Genomic DNA, 21,022 nt, shown 5'->3' on the forward strand with positions numbered 1-21,022 from the left:
CTAGAGGGGTAGAAAAATATCACAAGTGCTTCATGAAGCTTCATTTTCCCATCACTACTTGCCCATCCCAAATTTTAGGAATGCAATCTCATGCTGTTGAATTTATACTTTTAACTTAACAAGTTTGAGAAGCACATCTTTTATTAATCACAATGTTTGTCTCTCCAGGTTTTGGAATCAGCACGGCATTCTGGGATCACCCCTTCAATACACTTATGCCCGATGAGAAATTCTAATTGTGGAAGCCGTCTCTAGAGGGCCAAAGTACTGATCAAGCCACCCTCCTGTTATGCCTTAAACAAACCAATCACCCAGTTCAGCCAAAATGGAGGATCGATCCAGCTTCCAACCACACTCTTAATATTTCATCTTGCATTCTCATTCCTGCCAGCACCGCATTCCTTCTTTGTATGTGTGTGTGTGTGTGTGTGTGTGTGTGTGTGTGTTGGTGTGTGCTTTTCCTCGCTGTTGCAAGGCATCTCTCTGCCCAAACCAAATCACCCGCCATTGCTGCTCTTTTAACTACACTGACCTCAACTGTCAGATCACTCGCGAGTCAGACTGCCATGAGACTCATTTGATCGGATTGAAACGCAATTCAAAAACCGGATTTTGCCAACATATCTATAGGGCATCAAGGCGTGGAGTTTTTTTTCTTAACTCATTCACTGCCATTGACGGCTATAAACGTCAAAAATTAATTTGAACTATTTCTCTTAGTTTAAAAAAAAATTCACCCCACTTTTGTTAACAAGAGTATGAAAACCTAGGAAATGGTATTGTACATTTAGAACAGATATAACATTTCTGATTAATCATGAGTTAACTAGTGAAGTCATGCGATTAATTACAATTAAAAAATGGAATCGCCTGACTACATGATTGTTAAAAATTAGGGGTGTCAGGCGATTTTTAATCGTAATTAATCGCATGACTTCAATAGGCAACTCACGATTAATAACAAATTTTATATCATTTCTAAATGTACAATAAAACAAATTCTAGGTTTTCATACTCTTGTTAACAAAAGTAGAAAAAAAAAGTTAAACAAAAACAAATAGTTAAAATGATTTCTTGACGTCTATAACCGCCAATGACAGTAAATTAGTTAATCATAAATAACCACATGAAATTATGCTTTGGCTCCCTCGGAGCAGGAAAGTGGAGCAAGGAAGTGACAGAAAGTGTGTGAAGGTGGAATACATGTGGCGAAAGGCAGGACTGGGGGAACAAAGTATGTGTAATGGGATGTCCCAATTTTTAGTCACTGGTTTCAAGATTTGTCCATCAGTTTGGATTAAAAAAGCAAGTAACATTGTTTTTTAGTACAAAGTGTATTGATAATGTTGGCTCTAAATGTTGAAAATGTCAATGGATGTGTCCTTTTATTTTGTTAACCCCTCACCCCCATTTTTTTTTTGTCAATAGGGATATTATAACATTGTAAAAAAAAAAAATGTTTTGTAAGATGCTTTGTACAGCAGATTCTTAGATAGCTCCATCTTGACATCATCCTGCAGAGGGCAGCGGTTTTCCACAAATTTAGAAGCCGATGGATGATGTCAACGTACGTGCCAGAGCAAGAGTGACGTGAAGGAATGAGGTCAGCTTGTCAGTCTTCCTGCTGTGGGGACTTTGGGGTCAAAGCTGTCTGTTTGCATCTTTTTTACATGTTGGATTTGGTCATTTGAGAACAAACTGTGAATTGAGCGACCACTCGCGGTGACTCCTCGGCTCCCAGAAGGATGACGATGGAGCGACCATCTGACTGGGCAGCAGGAAGTTTGGATAGCTGGCGGAGCCTCAAGCGTACTCTCTGGGCACCGTTGACAACCCATGCGGAACAAACCATTGACATGTTGTATATTAAGAGAAAATATACTGGGTTTGCAGAATAACTGACGTTTTATGTAATCTATACGTAAAATGGAAAATAACACATTATTTTAACGATGGAAAAAGGTCAATTGTGGACTAACACCTTTTGTATGAAACCTATCTAATGCTGCAATAACTCTTTAATGTAATGAGGCAGTGTCACGTACACACAATGCATCCCAGCCATCTGTGTCGGCAGAGTTGATGAGAAATTATTTAGCACCATGTTTTCTTCATATCACGTATCTGTATTGTAATAGAAATTGTATCGCATTCATGAATGTCCAATGCATGAAGAAAAAGCCTTGCTATGAATTTCAAACACAAAGATATTATGTAAACTATTAAGATGAGGTTGTGCGCAGATCATGCCTGTTGGAGTAAAGTACACACACTTTTATATTTATTTGATCGACATGAAAACAACAGCTTGCCAGCTTGATTCTGGGAATGGATACTTGTGCTAAATATGACAGTTATGCATAGTATTTCCTAAATTCGTTTAACCTCTTCTACATTTTGTGTTGCGATTTTAAATTACTATACACATGTATTTGTAAATAAATGTATACATTTCTGATGTTATTGTTTATTTGTTTAACTCTGGCATCGTGGTTAACTGGTTAGCACGTCTGCCTGACAGTTCAGAGGTCATGTATTGAAATCCAAGATCGGGACTTCCTGTCTAGAGTTTGCGTGTTTTCGCCGTGCCTGGCCTTCGTCGTTTTTGTCTGGGTACTCCTGTTTCATCCCACATTCAAAAACATGATTTGTATGGAAATAGCTAAATTGTCCCTAAGTGTGAATGTGAGTGTTAATGATCTATATGCCACGGAGGAGGCGGGACTTCCGGGTTTTCACCCATCATCTTTGTTTCTGTTTCCGGTTTGCGACGTGTGGGCCGCGTCTCAGTACTTGCGCTTCCGCCTTTGTGCCCCACGGTTGAGGATAGGAGAATCCGATTTTTATTTTTTTTTATTTTAAAGGAATGGTGCTTGTATGAAGCCACCTGTAGCAAAGGTAACTTCTGACCAAAAGGATGTTACCCACAATTCTTTACGGCAGCAAGATTTAATGCAACTTGCATTGACGCTTAGGACATTCAAAATCATGTTTAAAAAAAAAACACTCATTTAATAAAAATGGTAATACAACTTATTTGTCACAAGTATCAACAAATATACAAATTCAAAGCAAAAAAACATGTTTCCATTATTTATTTGAGAAATTCCAAAATCAATGAAAAACATCATCGGACCTCCCCCCAAAAAATTAGTACATGTATATTTTCATTTTATTAATATTTTAGCAGGTTAAGTCTGCAAGCGAGAGACGCCAGCAACACACTCCACCGCACGATGACGTCAGTTAGAAAAAGTGGAGTCTAATTCATGTGAAAGTGTGCTGTCCTTTCCAAGGTTCGAAAGGAAGCACCTTCTCATTTCTCCTTGACATGATGACGTAATCCAACAAAGGTTAAGGAAAGGTGCCATAACTTTCCGAAAAGGCCCTTCTTTTTGTTGTCTGCTGTTATTGTGTCATCCCTAGAGGCCACCCCACTGAAGAATGTATGGCTCCGCCCTTGGACATGAGAGAACCTGCAGTGCATTATAGGTTCTGGGGTTATTTCAAATGTGTTTGCCACCAGGGTTCTAAATTAACGTTTTTGATCACCAGCCAATCAAAATTTATACTAGTCATTTTATATATATATTTTTTTCAAATCTTAAACTAGGGTGTTTTATCTCTCTCCCTCACATTATCTCTGTTAATTTCTCACGTATTAGTTTTTGATGGTATAATAACCGTGAGGAAAAATATTGCAGTGTCTCTGCATCAAAATTACATCTCTAAAATGACTTTTTGGGAAATATATATATTTTTTCATGTAATGTTTTTCATTTTAAAACAAAATATAGAGTACAGTATTTGGTACATTAAGAAACATGTTCCAAGTTAAAGGTGAATTGTGAAATTGGTCACTTTTTTTTTTACTGGCGACTGCCACCTCTGGCCTAAAGTGTAACTGCAGCCTGTGTCAAGCTCGTGCACGTGCAAGTTTGTGCGCGCAGTTTTCTTGTAATCTGATCTGAAGTTTGGGCTGTGCTCGAAACCGGCCTCTTCTTGTTTTTTCCGTTTCAATCCCAATTGTTTCGTACATTCGCTAACAGAACACCACGTGTCCACGGGGACGAGCATGACGTCACCCTCCACCACTCCCCACCAGCCCATTACGTCACATCCAGCATGTTTGTCACACCGCGGTGAGGTTGTCTCGTCTGGGCTTTTACTGTCTTGTCATTTCCTGTTTTATTTTGAAAATTCTGACACTCCTTTCGTTTCAGGTCACTTGCTCTTCCTCATGTGGTGTCAGTGTCAAACCTGATTCCTGATTGTGTCCACCTGTTTCCCATTACCCTCACGTGTTAAATGGTCTGCGTCTCCCCTGTCTTGTGCTAAAGTTTTTTTCGTGAGTCACTCTAGCCCAGTCACAGTCATAGCACTCAGGATTGTTGTCATGTCTTCTGTGTGAACTTTTGTTTGTAACTTTGTATAGCCACAGTATAGTTTTTGTTTAGGAGTGATTTTGTTTTGTTTGTAGATTAGACATCCTCCTTTTTGGAGCGCCTTTAGTTTAACATTTGATAGCCTTGGGTTTTCCCTCGAAACGAGGAGTTTTATGTTTAATAAATATCTGCCTTGGCGGCAAACTCCTATCTCTGCGCCTGAGTCCTAAATCTGCCACGCCTTGTCAATATTTACCTCCAAAGTCGTCTGAGACCAGCCACCAGGACAACTACTGCAACAATCGCTTTGCATAACCAGAGATTACAAAACCCGTCTAAAATCATCTGGTCCTCGGGTTTGATACCTGTGGATGAAATATTTATTAATTTTAAAGTGTTCAGAATCTTTGATGTCCTTTTATTGGGTCTATGAGGTAATTTGTGTTGGAAATTATTTTTTAAGATATTCAGTCTTTTCAAAAACACTGCGAGTCTTGAATGGGTGAATTTCTCATTTTTATTTAATGTGTAAATAAGCTTTACTCTGATTGGTTTGTTGATCCCCTTAATTTGATATGGAGATGACCATGAGACAACAAACATGAATACGTTTCCTATGTCACACCTACCGGAGACGTGAAAGGGCTTTTCCTGGTAGGTACCAACAACATTTCTTATATTTATTAATAAAGAGTAGGTATTCGGGGTGTGCCAAAAAATCGATTCTCATAAGATTCGCGATTCTCATCTAGTACGTTTCAGAATCGATTTTAAATGTCCCAAAATTGTTATTTAAATTATTTTATACTGTCGTGCCTTTGTCTGTGTGCCTTTATTTGGAGTGCTGTCCGTGTTGTACCCGGTTTGGCCACTTAGGGGTAGTGTGGTTCCACACGGTCTAATACACTGTTAAATTGTAGCCACATTAGAGAGTAGAAGAAAAAAGTCACGATCAAGTTATTTCAATAAAAGTTTAGTTTCTTTCAGCGTGGAGCCGTTCTTTTGAGTGATAAAAGTGTCATGAGTAGCGCGCTGATTAGCATTAGCGAGTCAGACTGGAGTAAATCATTACAATTCCTTGCACATCTATAGATTGAAGCAAAAATCATTGTCACTCAAATCATTCTGAAAAAATCGCTCTTAATCGAAAATCGATTCTGAATCGAATTGCACACCCAAAAATCGGAATTGAATCGTGAGACATTCAAAGACTCCCACCCCTAGTAGGTATGTTCTATATCACTTTTTTCCCCCAGACCGATACCAGTATAAGTACTCAACCCTTGAGTAGTTACCGATACGATACCAAGTATCGATACCACGAGTACTTTTGATGCATTCAATTTACCCCAAAACCCAATGACAGAAAAAATATATCTCAATATAGCAGTTTCCTTCATTAAAAATAAATAAATAATCAATGGCTTTTTTTTTTGAGAGAGAGAAAGAGAGACAGCAACCACTCAGTCAGAGACGGGTGGAGCAGTAGGACCCAGGGTTGCAAGAAGAGCAGCAGTAAGGCGGCAAGCGGGCCTGAGGGAGGGAGGAGCCTGACTATAAACCAAACAAGCCTCCACACCCTGCAGTCTAGGGAAGTTCCTCTGCATTCTTGCCATACATGCACACACACTCACGCACAAGAAAGCTGTGACGGCTCTGCAAGCTGAGTAAGTGTGTGCAGAGTCATCGGCTGTTATTTCTGCTGCGTTTTCAACAAAGCTGACTAGATGAAGCTTTCTTCATGTTCCTCAACAGGCGGGGGTGTGGTGCGGTGGGCCTGCTGGAGGCCTTCTGGAGGACTGGAGACCCAACGCTCGCCATCATCCAGGCTCTGCTAGGTGTTGTATTTCCTAATTCGTCCTCTTCACGTCACTTTCTTTTCCTCCTGTCTGTCCATATAATCGTAGCTCAGGCTGAAGGCACGGCGACTGCAATCTGCTCTGACCGCCCTTTCTTGGCCTGTCAGTATGTCATTAGTTTGATAGGTCTACAAAAACAACTTCCTGTCTGTGAATGTATAGTCCTGCACATGCAACATCACAATAAAATCCCTAAACTGTGTTGTGTTATTATTATGTAATAAACTAACAGGACAGCTCATTTGGTACCCTTGCATAATCTAAATCCAATTTAGCTCCGGTGCGGTAACAACAACCTTCTCTTTATAGAGATAAGTAGAGAGATAATGTCCAAATTTGTGTTTCTGTTTATTACTGCAGTTGTTGCAGTGGTACACATCTGCACTGCATTTTTTGTGCTGTTATTTACGCCTTATAGGCCAAGCTAATAAACCATAACTACTGCAGGTGGGACAAAATACTGCATCAATAATGTGATCATATATATAGTTCTCTCTTACGAGGCAATGTATGCCAATTTTGGTCCCCCTCCTCCTTCTAATTATTTTCTTTCTTTCTTTTTCTTTTCTTTTTCTTTTTTATTTTGTTAACAAGAGTATGAAAACCTAGATTTTTTTATTGTACATTTAGAACAGATATAAAATGTAACTCGTGAAGTCATCCAATTAATTACAATTAAAATATGTAATCGCCCTAAGATGCTATTTTTTTTATAATCTTTTCTTTTTTTATGGCGTCAGGCAATTACAATTTTTAATTGTAATTAATCACATAACTTCAATAGTTAACTCACGATTAATCATACATTTTATAAATGTAATCCTAGGTTTCCATACTCTTGTTAACAAAAGTGGAAAACATGTTTAACTAACAGAAATAGTTCAAATTATTTTTTTACGTTAATAGCCGTCAATGGCAGTGAATGAGTTAATGATTGTTTTAATATGGACCATGCTCTGATTCTAGTCTATAGCATTGAGGTTTTAAAAATCAAATAATTTTATCGGGTGATGGCGATTGCAAAACACCAAATGACTGCAAATCCTGAAATGTTCCTGAATACTTCAACCATGAATATAAGGTTAAAACAATGGACATTTATCTGTTGGTCATAAGACTATGACCAACCAGAAAGTCATATGCCCAGATTTTTATTTTTCATTTTTAACAGACATTCTGTTGAGCAAAGTCACACTAATAAACAACACAAAGTCCCAACGTTCTTTTTTTTCTCACTCTCAGTTCTTGCGTCTTGCTGAAAACAAAGAAAATAGCCAGAAATCTTTGTCTGGCTTCAGATTCCAGCAGACAGTGCATGTGGTAGGAGAAAGTCACAAATCTCGGCAGACGCTCCAGCTTCTCCCATTCGGCAATTCTGATGTAATACTGTACACAAAATGCACAAACTGAATTGCAAAACTGAATCCTAACACAATGCTTTTTATTACATAATTTCTGCATCAACATGGAGGCTGAGTATTTTCTCTCTTTCTCTCCTCTGAAAAAATACATGAGAAAATATACAATAATAATAAATAAATAAATAATATATTTTTTTTAACTCATTAACTGCCATTGACGGCTATAGACGTAAAAAAAAAATTTGAACTATTGCTATCAGTTTCACATTTTTTCCCACTTTAGTTAACAAGAGTATGAAAACATAGGATTTTTTTTTACATTTAGAACAGATATAAAATTTGTGATTAATCGTTTTTGTTTTAAATTGTAATTAAAAGCATGACTTCAATAGTTAACTCACGATTAATCACAAATTTGGAAAATTCAAAATGTACAATAATTTTTTTTCTAGGTTTTCATACTCTTGTTAACAAAAAAGGAAAAAAAGTGAAACTAATAGAAATAGTTCAAATGAATTTTTGACGTTTATAGCTGTCAATGGCAGTAAATGAGTTAATTATGATGATGATGATGAATATTATTATTATTATTGTTGTTGTTGTTGTTTTCTTACTTCCAAACAGTTCTCATTGGTTCTTTCATCTGGTATGCTTTTTCCCACACCTTTTTCTTCTCAGTGCCATCATGAGTAACACAGGATGTGACGAAGGTGGAGGAAACATCTCGGAGGAGCCCCCTAAGAAGTCGCCAAGTGGTAAGGCCGCGGCCACTGCCACAACGTGGCCGGGATGGACAAAGGTCAGCTGCCCTTGTTGTGTGTCAGAGCGGATTGAGCCACTGGTTCTGGTGAAACTTGGTGAGAAGGTCCGTCCGGAGACCAAAAGGTGGCTCCTCAGACTGATTGGAGCTCCTCAGAAAGATGGAGGTGAGGTGGAAGGAAATACGTATACAAACGATCATCATAAAATGAAACTCTTGATGACCTCCATTGTACCTGAAGTTTGATCTCAGTTTGAATAACAGAGAGTTAGCAAGTTAGCATGTTGCCCTGGACGGAGTTAAAGGAACTAGCTCTTCTCAAAATGTTCCGTTATAGAAAAAAGCCAATCATGTTTCTTCTTGTTCTTTCCCCTTTGGGGCATACATTTCAAAATGAGAGTGTGGATAACTCTTCAACCCTCCCAGGTGCAGCGCTGCTGGCCCATCCAGGTGAAGATGCCACTGGTGACATCATCATGGTCTCTGCCCCGCGGTGCACATTGCTACAAGCCACCGAGGAGTTCGGTCTGTGTAAGATGTATAACACCGGGGAAATGGAAGCCTTCTCGTACGACGACAGAGACAACTTTAGACACTCAGGTAAACCAGTCCAAAAAGACAAAAATGTGCTCTGTGTGGCCCCGCCAGTCTAAATACGGTATTCTGATTAATATTGCATTTGTGGAATATGAATTAAGCAGACAAATCCACCCATTTGTATCCATCTCAGGGGGCGGCCATTTTGCCACTTAGGGCTCAGGCAGGCCCGGACTGGGCCATCTGGAGGGGCGGGACAATTCCTGAATCACAGGCAGCAGCCCACACATTTGGTTTGAAAATAACCCGTAAACAAAGAATAACCACGTCATGTAATGTTGACTGTCTCATTGTCAATCACCCTTACAGGCCATTATATTATATACTGCCGGAATTTGTTACCAAGGGTGTCGCCGAGTTACAGTCATTTAATATCAAAAGTAGCAAAACTTTGATCCCCCAATAGAAACAATATAACTATATTAAACCTTGTCTGTAGAAAAATAACACATGAAAGAGGCAAAACACTAGTAACAGCAACAAAGCATGATGGGAAAGCCTCCTACGATTACCGTTGCTCTCCAAGTTAGCGCCAGCCAGCTCAATAGTGCACCAGAAGTGGTGAGAACACATTTCAAAATAAGAGTACTAATAGGAAGTATAGTGTTAGCCGCCTTAATCTGGTGTAACTTCATTTGGTGAGTGTAAAATTTAATGTACATTTGCTTATTGTTTTTTTGGGGGTCTTTTTTCTGCCCATTTTATGTTCAATTCTTACTTGTTCAAATAAACAAAGACCACGCTCTTGTAAGAGCAGTCAATTGTCATTTTTGATCAAATGCTATATGAATATCGAGGGAATGCTCATCTGTTTGACATTGATACACAAACTGTAAAATTGTGTTTGTTCATTACAATGTGAACTAAAGTGGGCCGGTCTGAGTTCTGAAACTCAAGGGCTGAAAATGAGTCCCAGTCCGGCCCTGGGTTCAGGTAATGACCAATCACGGCTCAGCTTAAGCTTGCGAATGTCACGTGACCAAACTCTGAAAAAAGGTGAGCCGTGATTAGTCGTTACTCGGTACCTGAGCCCTGAGCAGCTCTGATGTCATTTTCAGTCAAAAAGCAAGTGGCAAAATGGCCGTCCCCTGAGTTGGATAAAAATTGGTGGACTTTGTTGCTTAATTCATAATCCACATATGCTATATCTATCAGAATGCCGTGTTTGCGTGAGTGTATAGGCTGCTTAGAACATACTGTATTATTTTAAAGAACATTTTTGACTTGACTTCCCTTTTATTAGGTAAACAAATGTAAGTGGATTAGAAGGAAACATATGATTCTTGATTATTGATTCCCGATTTATAGGTATTCTTCAGGTTTTTATAGTTGCTTTTTTTTGGTCAAGTTTTTTATGGACATGACTTTATAGCTTGAGAGCAGGAAGACATATTTGCAGCATAATATAATTTTTCACAATTACAGTTCACTATATGATTTTTTTTGCATATTGTCTAACAGGCCTTTTCCATCCATTGTTTGACAGACAACATGGAGATGTTCTTGACATTGGCTGAAAGACAGTACATCATCAAGTATGAGCTGGAGGGTCTGCGCGCGCACAGGGATGTGAGGATACCTGGCCTGGATGACAAGTACACCTTACAGCACCGAGACAACATCTGTGAGTCTACATGAGATTGAAATCATATTCGAGATTAAATAAGATTTTGAGTGCTGTGTGTCGACTGCAACACAGAACTAGCTAACACAACTTTACACGGTAAAATAAATATTGCTGGCTAGTTTATATAGCATACCACCGCGAGTTTTTAACTGTAGTGACTGGTATGTTATTAGGGGTGAGAATCTTTGAATGTCTCACGATTCGATTCTATTCCGATTTTTGGGTGTACGAATCGATTTTCGATTAGGAACGATTTTTGATTCAAAATTATTTGATTGACAATGATTTTTGCTTCAATCTATAGATGTGCAAGGAATTGTAATGATCTACTCCAGTCTGACTCGCTAATGCTAATTAGCGCGCTACTCATAGCACTTTTATCACTCAAAAGAACGACTCCACGATGAGAAATAAAAACAAACTTTTATTGGAGTAACTTGATCGTGACTTATTCCTTCTACTCTCTAATGTGGCTACAACTTAACAGTGTATTAGACCGCGTGGAACCACACTGCCCCTCAGTGGCCAAATTGAGTACAACATGAACAGCGCTCCCAATAAAGGCACACACAAACAAAGGCAAGACAGTATAAAATAATTTAAATTAAATCGATTTTGGCACATTTAAAATCGATTCTGAATCGTACTAAATGAGAATCGCGATTCTTATGATAATCAATTTTTGGGCACACTCCATGTTATTGTTGTTTGCTGTCAAATTTCAGCCAGTATCCAGCTGTAACATGCACCTCTACGAGTCGCTGATCTCAGCTGTTCTTGGCTTCTCACTTCATGAATCATGAAAATGCTTCCCTCAGCATTTCACTCAATGTGTGTATGTTACTTTAATATACCAGGGGTGCTCAAGTTCGGTCCTCGAGAGTCCATATTTCCCTCCTGCAGCACCGCTGAATCTAATGATCAGCTCATCAGCAAGCTTTGCAGAAGCCTGATAACGATCTTGATCATGAATCAGGTGTGCCAGTGGAAAGAAACATGGAAAACAGGCTGGATAGGGGCTCTCGAGGACCAAACTTCAGCACCCCTGCTATATACTCTATGGCATGCTATTGGGCTTGGCTCCTGCATGGTTCCGGATCTTCACTCCATGTGTTGTCTTGATAACGTGTAATCCTGAGTGATTTTGCAGGGCAGAAGTTGACCGCCGCCGGCGTTATTGTGGACACGTTCCCTCTTCATGACAAGGCAAAACTGAAAGAGCTCAGTAAATCCTGGTACGCTGGGAATCAGCTGTCACAACCACTGGGTAGGTGCATGTGCATGACTAACACAACTGTACTATATTATTCGTTTATAATCTTTAATTAAAGGTGTTTGAATGGTGTTTGGTGACCTAATATTGTGATTGATGCGTGAGTGTCACCACAGTGAAGTGACCAGGACCCGTTGTTATCCCAAATCGCATGATTGACTTATATCGGCTAAATCAGTGTCCATATGTATTGCATATCGTCTTTTCTCTACTTCACCATCAGATTCAGTCAATGCGTATTTTGGGAGCACAGTGGGATTCTACTTTAGCTTCCTGGATTTCTACACTTGGTCTCTGCTGCCACCAGCTCTACTGGGCCTTTCCATCACATTCTTCTCAAGTATGTGCAACATTTTTGTTTAGCATTATTCTTAGTGCGGAGATAGGCACCTAACATTGGCCTGGAGATTTTAAGAATAGTGTTTAAGTAGTTTTCAGAAAAAGAAAAGTAATTACAAAAAAAAGTAATAACAAAAAAAAATTAAAAAAATAATAATAACAAATTGTATTTATTTATAATAATAATAATAATAATAATAATTACTTTTAAATGGCCGAAATACAATTTTAAATAAATGGGACATTAAAAAAAAATTCTCTCCTCCCCTCCAAATGATTTCAAGCACAATTTTGTAGCATAACCTTGCTTTGAAAATTAGGAATGTGGTGGGAGGGCGGGGCTTAATGAGAAACCAAAATATTTCACATTGTTTAAATGTTTACCAGTACATAGGGAGTATCTAGTTTTTTTTTTAAAACAATAATAAAATAGAATCACTGATTTATACCACATTTCATACACAGCATAACTCATTATGCTTCACGTATTGTAATTGAAAGCATAACATTTGCAAACAGAGATTTAAAAGCAATGTAAAGAAATAAAAAAAGAGGTTACTAAAATTATTCAAATTGCATCCAGTAAGTAAAAACTTTTCAAAACCATTAATTATAGGTATGGAAAAAGAGCATAATTTTAAAACTTCATTTAAAAGCATTTTTGTTTTAGCCATTCATATTATTCCCTCTGATAATAAAGCATATCCTACCAACAAATCGGGGGACCGTATTATACACAAGTCCAGCAAATAAATTCCTCTTTAAGGGTGATTTTGTTGGTGGGTGGTGATGGACAAATGAAGCTTCATGAAGCACTTGTGATATTTTTTGACTCCTCTAGATGGCACTCTTGGTTTAAAGATGCAGTGGAAGTGTAAACAATTTCCATTGCACATGCCTTTATACTTTAAACCTACAGCACCACCTAGAGGAGTAAAAAAAAAAAATGATCGCAAGTGCTTCGTGAAGCTTCATTTTCCCATTACTAGTGGTGGGTTGGCATTATACACAGGTGTGTGTTATTCATGGCATTTTCATTCAACATGGATGTCATTTTCCATTTCCTTAAGTAAAGTTAGCAAAATGATGGAACCAATTCTTACAATAAGGTGTGGTTCAATTTTAGTATTTATTTCTGCTGTCCCAAACATCTTGCCAATGGGTAATGTATGGGTTTGGGACTGTTGTTCCCAGGTGAGGTGCAGAAGGAAGCGGTGGAGGCAGTAGTCGGCTCGCAGGCTGAGATCCACGAAGCGGACTCCGGACTCACCGTCAGTGGTCACATGATCCAGGCTGTGTTCAGCATGCTGTGGTCCACCGTCTTCATGGAGATGTGGAAGCGTCGCAGCTCCTCCACGTCCTACCGCTGGGGGACCCTTCATCTCGCCGACCGCTTTGCCGAACCTCGGCCCGCTTTCAACGGCCATCTTGGGTTGAACCCCATCACTGGTCGTATGGAGCCACTGTTTCCCGAATGGCAGAGGGAGCTGCGGATGGCACTGGTCTCTATCCCGGTGGTCGGACTCTTTCTGGGTATGACTCTATTTGACTGGGTTGAACATTTTTTTAAATGTTTGTCTATGAATTATTCTGTCATTTGTTTATGTTTTCTTAGCTAGCGTACGTCAATGCCTTAAAAGGGAATGTATGGCTCATTTACAACAAATGAGCTATTCGTAATCACTGTAGTTGCACGTGTGTGCAGGGATGGTGATCCTCGGTATGCTTTGTTTCTACTGGGCCGAGAGCCAAGTGATGTGGCTCCACGAGGAATGGGACTCGGTGGTGTCGCAGACGTTGCTCTACGCACCTTCTGTGCTTCACATTGTCTACACGAATGTGCTGGCTACTGTTTATAAAACAGTGGCCCAGTCGCTGACTGAATTTGGTGAGTGAGCCCCAAGACTTTTAAAACTGTATTTATCTAGCCTTCTAGTGACAATTTTTCAAAAGAAAAGGAGATGTCCAGACTGAAAGTTAATGTTGTTCAGTCATCATAGGGATATGTAGCGATAACGGCAATATCCTGATATTGAAATTGCCACATTGTTGTCATGACCTTAAAAGCAGCACATCTGTTAAAAAGGAAAGGCTGTATTGCATTTTTGCAGTTCCAGCACCCCCTGGTGGTTAATTTTAATTAGGCTTGTTTTGGCCACTTACGTTTAAGACCCACGGGAAGGGCCAGGTGAAGATAAAGATTACACATTTGAATTCCTTCATAAATTAACTCGATTCACAAAGTGTGCGTGCCTCAATATTAAGTGTTATTAGTGATTATCATTGTAGGTCATTTGTGTACGTTGAGGTTAAGGTTACCTGACAGGAAAATGAAGCTTAATGAAGCACTTGCGATATTTTTTTACTCCTAGATTTAAAGATAAAGGAAATTGTTTACACTTCCACTGCATCTTTAAACCAAGCGTACCACCGAGAGGAGTCAAAAAATATCACAAGTGCTTTATGAAGCTTCATTTGTCCATCACCACCAGGCTTGGGGAGTAACGGAATACATGTACCGCCGTTACGTAATCAGATTGCAATTTTTTTTTAACTGTATTCCATTACAGTTACAGGAAAAAACATGTAATCAGATTACAGGTACATTTATTAGAAATGGGGATTACAATTTCTAAGATAGATAGATAGATAAATAGGGAGAGAGAGAGAGAGAAGGACAGAGCGAGAAGGACAGAGCGAGTGGGACCGTTGCTACATATCGGGAAGGTGGGAACGAACGAACTGACTAGTCGTGTCCTCCACACGCGGGCTGTTTGAAAAAGCTTCACGGACGGGAGGAGGAAATGGCGACCGGTATTCACTGGAACTTACTCGGAGCGAAAGTTTGAGCTAAGAGTCCAGCGGCATGTAGCTTCTTGCTAGCTAGCCCGCTAGCCTACAACCATAATGTGAGTTCCAAACAAATCTTCCTCCCACCAATTCACTATTTAAACATCATACACAAGATATACACGGCTAAACTTGTGACTGGGATAAAATTTCATTTTGCAGTTGATGTCACGCATCATCATCTTCATTCTATCTATCTATCTATCTATCTATCTATCTATCTATCTATCTATCTATCTATCTATCTATCTATCTATCTATCTATCTATCTATCTATCTATCTATCTATCTATCTATCTATCTATCTATCTATCTATCTATCTATCTATCTATCTATCTATCTATCTATCTATCTATCTGTGACGTGTGGTTGCTTTCAGTGACAGTTCGAAAACTGCATATGGCCTTCAATCAATCAATCAAACGCCTACATGCTTTTTAATTACACAAGGATGTTTGCTTTTTGTCGGCTGCCCGGGTCCCTCTCACCCGCAAATATCACGGGCTCATTGTATAGAATATATATTGTGGTGATATTTATTTTTATTTCGTCTTCATGAGCATACTCAATATTGGAGTAATCCAAAAGTAATCCAGTTACATTACTTTAATATTTTGGTACTTGGATTACGTTAGTAACTACATTTTTTATATATTTTTTATTTTTATAATGGATTACATTTTAAAAGTAACCCTCCCAACCCTGATCACCACCCACCACCAAAATCACCCTTAAAGGGCAATTTATTTGCTGGACCACCGATTTGTTGGTAGGCTATGCTTTATTATCAGATGGAATAATATGAATGGCTAAAGCACAAATGCTTTTAAGTGCTTCATTAGTCCATCACTAGTTAGCTAACTGGACATACTGCTATGGTTATTTGTGCCACATATTTTTTGTGACATGTTTTTGCCAAATACAGCATTGTGAATTACACAGACCATGATGCTTTGCGCCAATAGGAGCACATGACAATCAAATGACTGGCCAAGCTTTTTTTTTTGTCACTGCTGTTATTATGTATAATGTTTTTCAATATGATCTTTTGTTGTTGTTGGTGTTTTTTTTTCTTTTTCAGTATTCCCCACAATATTGTGATGATTGTCATATCGTAAGGTTCATATCATGATACTATTGTATGGTGATGTTTGGATATTGTTACCCACCATTAGCTTATTGAACCTGTGTGCTTTTAGAGAACCACAGAGAAGAGTCTGCCTTCCAGAACCACCTGACAGCCAAAGTGTTGGTGGTGAGTTTCCCCCTTTTTTCATGGCCATAATTACGTCATCCAACTGTCTGATGACTCCGCTGCTTTTTCCTCCTCTTTTCAACAGTTCACATTCTTCAACTACTTTGCAGTCCTCTTCCACATTGCATTTGTCAAGCAGGATGTGCCGTTGCTTCGTAAGGTGACAGCCGACCTCCACATCACTACTCTCACCAGTCACATATGTACAACAAATGAAAAGGCTTTTTGATTATTTTTTTTATAAAAGTGAACAAATAAAAAAACTAATCTAGTCACATGAATAATTTCTTTCAATGTGTAGCGCCTGGCCTCTTTGCTGATCATCACCCAGTTGGTGAACCAGGTGACAGAAGTGGTGGTCCCTTTCCTTGTGGACCACTTTGTTAGCGCCCCCCACAGGAAAGAGACTGAAGATGACCCGGAGGAGGACAAATTTAGGAATCAAATCACTCTGCCAGTGTTCCCTGTGAGTATACTTTTTTTTTTTTATTAATTATGTTGGAATTAATATATATTGAAAAATGGTGAGGCACAGACTACTGAAAGGGAACATCATGTATAAGAAAACAATAAGGTGCCAACTTCCTGTTTTCCACCAGGGCCTATTCGCAGAGTACATTGAGCTCCTGGTGCAGTTTGGCTATCTGAGTCTTTTCTCGTGCGTCTACCCGCTGACGGCCGTGCTGCTGCTCATCAACAACGTGATGGAGATCCGCTCCGACGCCTACAAGATCTGTAAACTCTTCCGCAAGCCGTTCTGTGCCCCCGTGGCCAACATGGGCGTGTGGCAGGTCAGCAGATAACGCCGCGGACGCATTTGTGACTAGTTAACTGGTGTCGTTGTCTCGTCCTCCAGATCGCATTTGAGATCTTGAGTTTTCTTGCGGTCGTGTCTAACTGCTGGCTGCTGACTTTGTCGCCACAATTGCAAAGGATGCGTCACGAGGGCCAGATGAGCAGCGACGACATCATGCTGATTGCCGTCATGGCTGAGGTATGACGGATTCTCGTACAATGAGACACATGGCTTACCTGCGCACTCTCAGTATTGTTTCAGGGCAGACATATTCTTAAAAAGTATGTATTTGAGTTACATATACAATTTGAAATACAAAACAGGCCAATAAACTATGTGCTGTATATTTGCCAGTAAATGTGATACAACTAATAAACCCATGGTATTTTGAATAAACAATGATAGATGCATGAGTTATACCTACTAAAACCCCCCAAGTAACAGTACTTGGTGTATATATTAAATATGAATTACTCCAATGTATTTCCCCCAATTTTTTTTCTTTTGACCTGTACCCGAAGTTTAACTATCATAGTACGGCACATTGGTCAAAGGAGTTGACCGAAGAGAATTTCCAACAGGGTCCTCACTACTCATCAAAAATAAACATCAATGGTCAGGGCAGTCATTAAACAACACTAACTCAACTTATGGTACCACAAATGTATGCACGACAAGAAAGTATAACACTCATAACTACTATTACACAACTAGAGAACACAAACAAGAAGTGACAACATGCACGTAACAATTATGAATTTTCAAGGCTCTATCTACAAATGTTGGTAAAAAAAATCTTCTTCTTCTCCTCAATTTCAAGGGCCTTTGGCAAACAGGTTGCATTACCGCCACCTACTGGAAATGTGGATCATAGATGTACTTTCAACATTTATTACAGTTTTTCTCCATAGGTTGGGCACATTTCTTAAAACTGAAATTACATTTTCAAAACTGCAAGCTCATTTGGCCAAACAGACTTACATTTGTCAGTTCGTTAGCAAAAGCACATATCTATCCCAAAACTGGTCACACATGCTTCATTCAGTTCTTTTCCAAAGCAAAGAGTCGGTACTGTCACAACTGCAAAGATCCTTCTCAATTGCTTTGGCTCATCTGCATTCACTTAGTGCTTTTGCCAAAAGTAACTTGGATGATTTTGCACAACCCCATGGAAAAGCAAAAGCTCAAAATAAAATTTCTATGTCATACAAGTAGTCAGTGCCCCCAAAATGCATCGTCCCTTTGGCATTCTGTGAGCACTACAAGTCAAAATCATTCGATGTTTTGTCACAATAGCATAGGTACCGCTAACAAAATATAATTATATATGTTTTAAAAACTAAGGGAAAAAAGGATTTTACAAGAGTTTCAAAGTTTGCGGTTTGACATTCTCCACTCACAGTCATGGAAATTGCAACACTTTTTATTCACAAGAAAAGAAAGTGTAAGCCAAATTCTGTATATTCATGAAAAACTAATAACTACAATTATATCTAGTGCACAGCGTAAATGAAAACTACTGTAACACTTTCACTACACAGTCAATTCTGTCGAGTAAATTTGACTCTATTTAGAGTGGGACGAACTCACAACCTTCAGCTTGGGAGACAGCTGATCGACTCCCTGAGCCACAGAGCTCCTGCCGTGTGTTACTGTAGTATATCGCTCGTGTTAGCTGGAATCTTCATAACTCCCAGACCAAAAACATTTTGGAGCTAAGCAAACAGAAGAAGTGGTGTAGCTCAGGTGGTACTGCGGCCGTTTCCCTACCTGAATGTTCCTCAACCCTTGAATGACTTTTATTTTATTTTTTTATTCTTTATTTTACTTTCTTCCAAGTGTAAATATTACTCTAAACTGAAGTCAAATTTACTCTAAATAGAGTCAAAAATGCTCTCTGTTTGGCCAAAGGTTTTCATCCACGTCGCGGCGGATATTTTCCCTTGCAATGCAGCGAAGAAAAAAAACGGCGTGAATGTCTCAACCATCCTCCACAACATTCCCTTGTGATATGATGGACTAATTTTGACAATTGAACTGATGATTTAGCATATTATGACTTACACACTGACACGTTTCGGAGAGAACAGCCATTAGACTGGAAAACAACTCATCCAGGTCCATCAGCAAGATCTATTCATTTGGAAAATGTGCTAAATGTGGGCACATTGTGCTAACTGTAGGCTAAATGTACACAACCATTAGCGCAGATCCACTGAGGCAATTGAGACATGCAATTTGATGAAAGCAATGAGAAATGCCATTCAGTTGAAACCAATTGTAAGGTGGCTTTGGGATTTGTCCATGGTATTTTGAAAATGTCATCTCAGTTTCAAGAAATGTGCCAAACCTATGGAGAAAAACTGTAGCACAATTTCATTAATTTTAACTCATCTTGGTTGATCCACACGTTGCCATTTTTTTTATTATATTCATACAAATTCACAGATTAATGCTGATTTTAAGGAGTCTAATAAATTCTAAAATAAATAAGTATAATTTCAATATAATGAAATAGATCAATTTACTTAAAAATAAAATATTCCCTAATTCATTTTTCTGAGTGCATGTTGTTTTCAAATGTTTTTGCAGCATGTTCTCATCATAGTGAAGGTGACTGTGGCGGCCCTCATCCCAGATGAACCAGACTGGGTCCGAAAAAAGCTAGCCCACATGCAATACAAATCCATGCGGGCTTTACGACAGCAGGTCAGTACACTTGTGGTGTCCATACTCATGTTACTTCAAGACAAATGATGACAATAGAAAAAGTCTGGAGTTGATCTTATTGATCAGTTGGTTCTTGATCGCAGTGCAAGTGACGTTGTTGTTATGTTATTTTATTAGCTCTCTGATTGGGGTGGGGGGGTGGGGGGGGGGCCTTCATGGATGCAATTAGGAATCTTCTTTGGTGTCAGCATTAGTTTTTTCTCATTTCTTTTCTGAAGATGTGAGAAAAATAGTCAGTATTGAAATCAATACTGGGTTATCAATTGAACGAATTATTTGTTCACCACTAGATGGGGTTATTGCACACTGTCACTTTTAAGTTGAAAGTCTTAATTTCAATCACATCTTGTGGTACTTTTTATTTATTTATTTTTTTATCATGGTGTTATATAAAGACAAAATCAATTATATTAATGGTGTTGCATGCGGCTGCTGTGTTGGGTTTATGTTCGGCCTGTAATATGTATTCTTACGTTCTCTTCCAGAACCTGCCTTCTGCGGAGTCGTGAATCGCTTTCAAAATGTGAGGCAATGGATCAACGAGACCCAAAAAGAAACAATCGCTGAGCTTCAATAGCGTGCTGCTGTGCCCGTATACTCCTCATACATTCTTTTAAAGGTGCCATTTTATACTTTGGAGACATTTTGCTTTTTTTTTATTGCTTGATTTTATTACAATTTTAACAAAATGAATTATATTTCAAATTGACAAATGCCTTACACCAGTCGTAGATGAATAAAAAGATATTCAATGGGAATAAAAAAAAATCCTGGATGGATTTTCTTTAAAGGAAGAATTAAAAAAAACATACAAAGTTGGATTGTATATTTGTTTCAACATCATTTTTGACTGTATGACACTTTACCCACAACAACATTAACAGTGACATACAACACACATACAACATTTATATCCCTTAAGTCTGACCCCATATGTCACAATTTGATCAATTTCATTCAATAATAATAATTAAAAAATATATATATACTATTGGTTTGTGTGAAAGGTGTTGAAAGTAGCTTGCGCTCCTTAACGAGGCAATGGTAATGGTTGACCAACCAGACGTTTTTGGGCTCTCTTGAAAAGCTTTGTCTCCAAAGTTTGAAATGTCTATTGTAATTCCACCCAGCTTCTTGTTATTAAGACACATGTTGCTTATACAGTGTACACGCTCTGAGTTGCACTCTC

At 38.7% G+C, this 21,022-nt stretch overlaps 2 protein-coding genes across 3 annotated transcripts in view; both read left to right on the plus strand.

Annotated features, from left to right (window-relative positions):
- Positions 1-2,458, plus strand: part of fa2h (fatty acid 2-hydroxylase) — a 35,090-nt gene extending 32,632 nt beyond the window's left edge. The window contains exon 7 of the mRNA XM_086074532.1: positions 169-2,458. Coding sequence (XP_085930658.1) covers positions 169-236 — 68 coding nt within the window. The 3' untranslated portion in view covers positions 237-2,458. The remainder of the gene's footprint in view (positions 1-168) is intronic.
- Positions 2,459-5,909: 3,451 nt separating this feature from the next.
- ano10b (anoctamin 10b) lies at positions 5,910-20,652 on the plus strand. 2 transcript variants are annotated; one of them, XM_086073269.1, is made up of 17 exons: positions 5,910-6,052; positions 6,141-6,223; positions 8,284-8,360; positions 8,430-8,531; positions 8,792-8,965; positions 10,449-10,586; positions 11,740-11,856; positions 12,086-12,202; positions 13,396-13,734; positions 13,907-14,089; positions 16,252-16,307; positions 16,393-16,467; positions 16,609-16,773; positions 16,907-17,098; positions 17,164-17,301; positions 19,696-19,812; positions 20,319-20,652. In XM_086073269.1, the coding sequence occupies exons 3-17, from the start codon at positions 8,291-8,293 to the stop codon at positions 20,340-20,342; spliced, it is 2,007 nt and encodes a 668-aa protein (XP_085929395.1). In that variant the 5' UTR covers positions 5,910-6,052; positions 6,141-6,223; positions 8,284-8,290; the 3' UTR covers positions 20,343-20,652. The 2 variants fall into 2 exon arrangements, with proteins under 2 accessions (XP_085929395.1, XP_085929394.1); XM_086073268.1 differs by having other exon boundaries at positions 8,284-8,531.
- Positions 20,653-21,022: the final 370 nt, after the last annotated feature.

This window comes from Leptonotus elevatus, chromosome 4, assembly GCF_054856555.1.
Source record: "Leptonotus elevatus isolate MCC_2025b chromosome 4, RoL_Lele_1.0, whole genome shotgun sequence".
Taxonomy (NCBI): domain Eukaryota; kingdom Metazoa; phylum Chordata; class Actinopteri; order Syngnathiformes; family Syngnathidae; genus Leptonotus; species Leptonotus elevatus.

What these genes read in the sequence shown, in the direction of transcription:
- ano10b (XM_086073268.1), top strand. Translation starts at nt 8,291, where the DNA reads ATGAGTAACACAGGATGTGACGAAGGTGGAGGAAACATCTCGGAGGAG. An exon ending in ATGTGCCGTTGCTTCGTAAG is followed by an intron (nt 16,468 to 16,608) that starts GTGACAGCCGAC and finishes TTCAATGTGTAG; the next exon opens with CGCCTGGCCTCTTTGCTGAT. An exon ending in TGATTGCCGTCATGGCTGAG is followed by an intron (nt 17,302 to 19,695) that starts GTATGACGGATT and finishes ATGTTTTTGCAG; the next exon opens with CATGTTCTCATCATAGTGAA.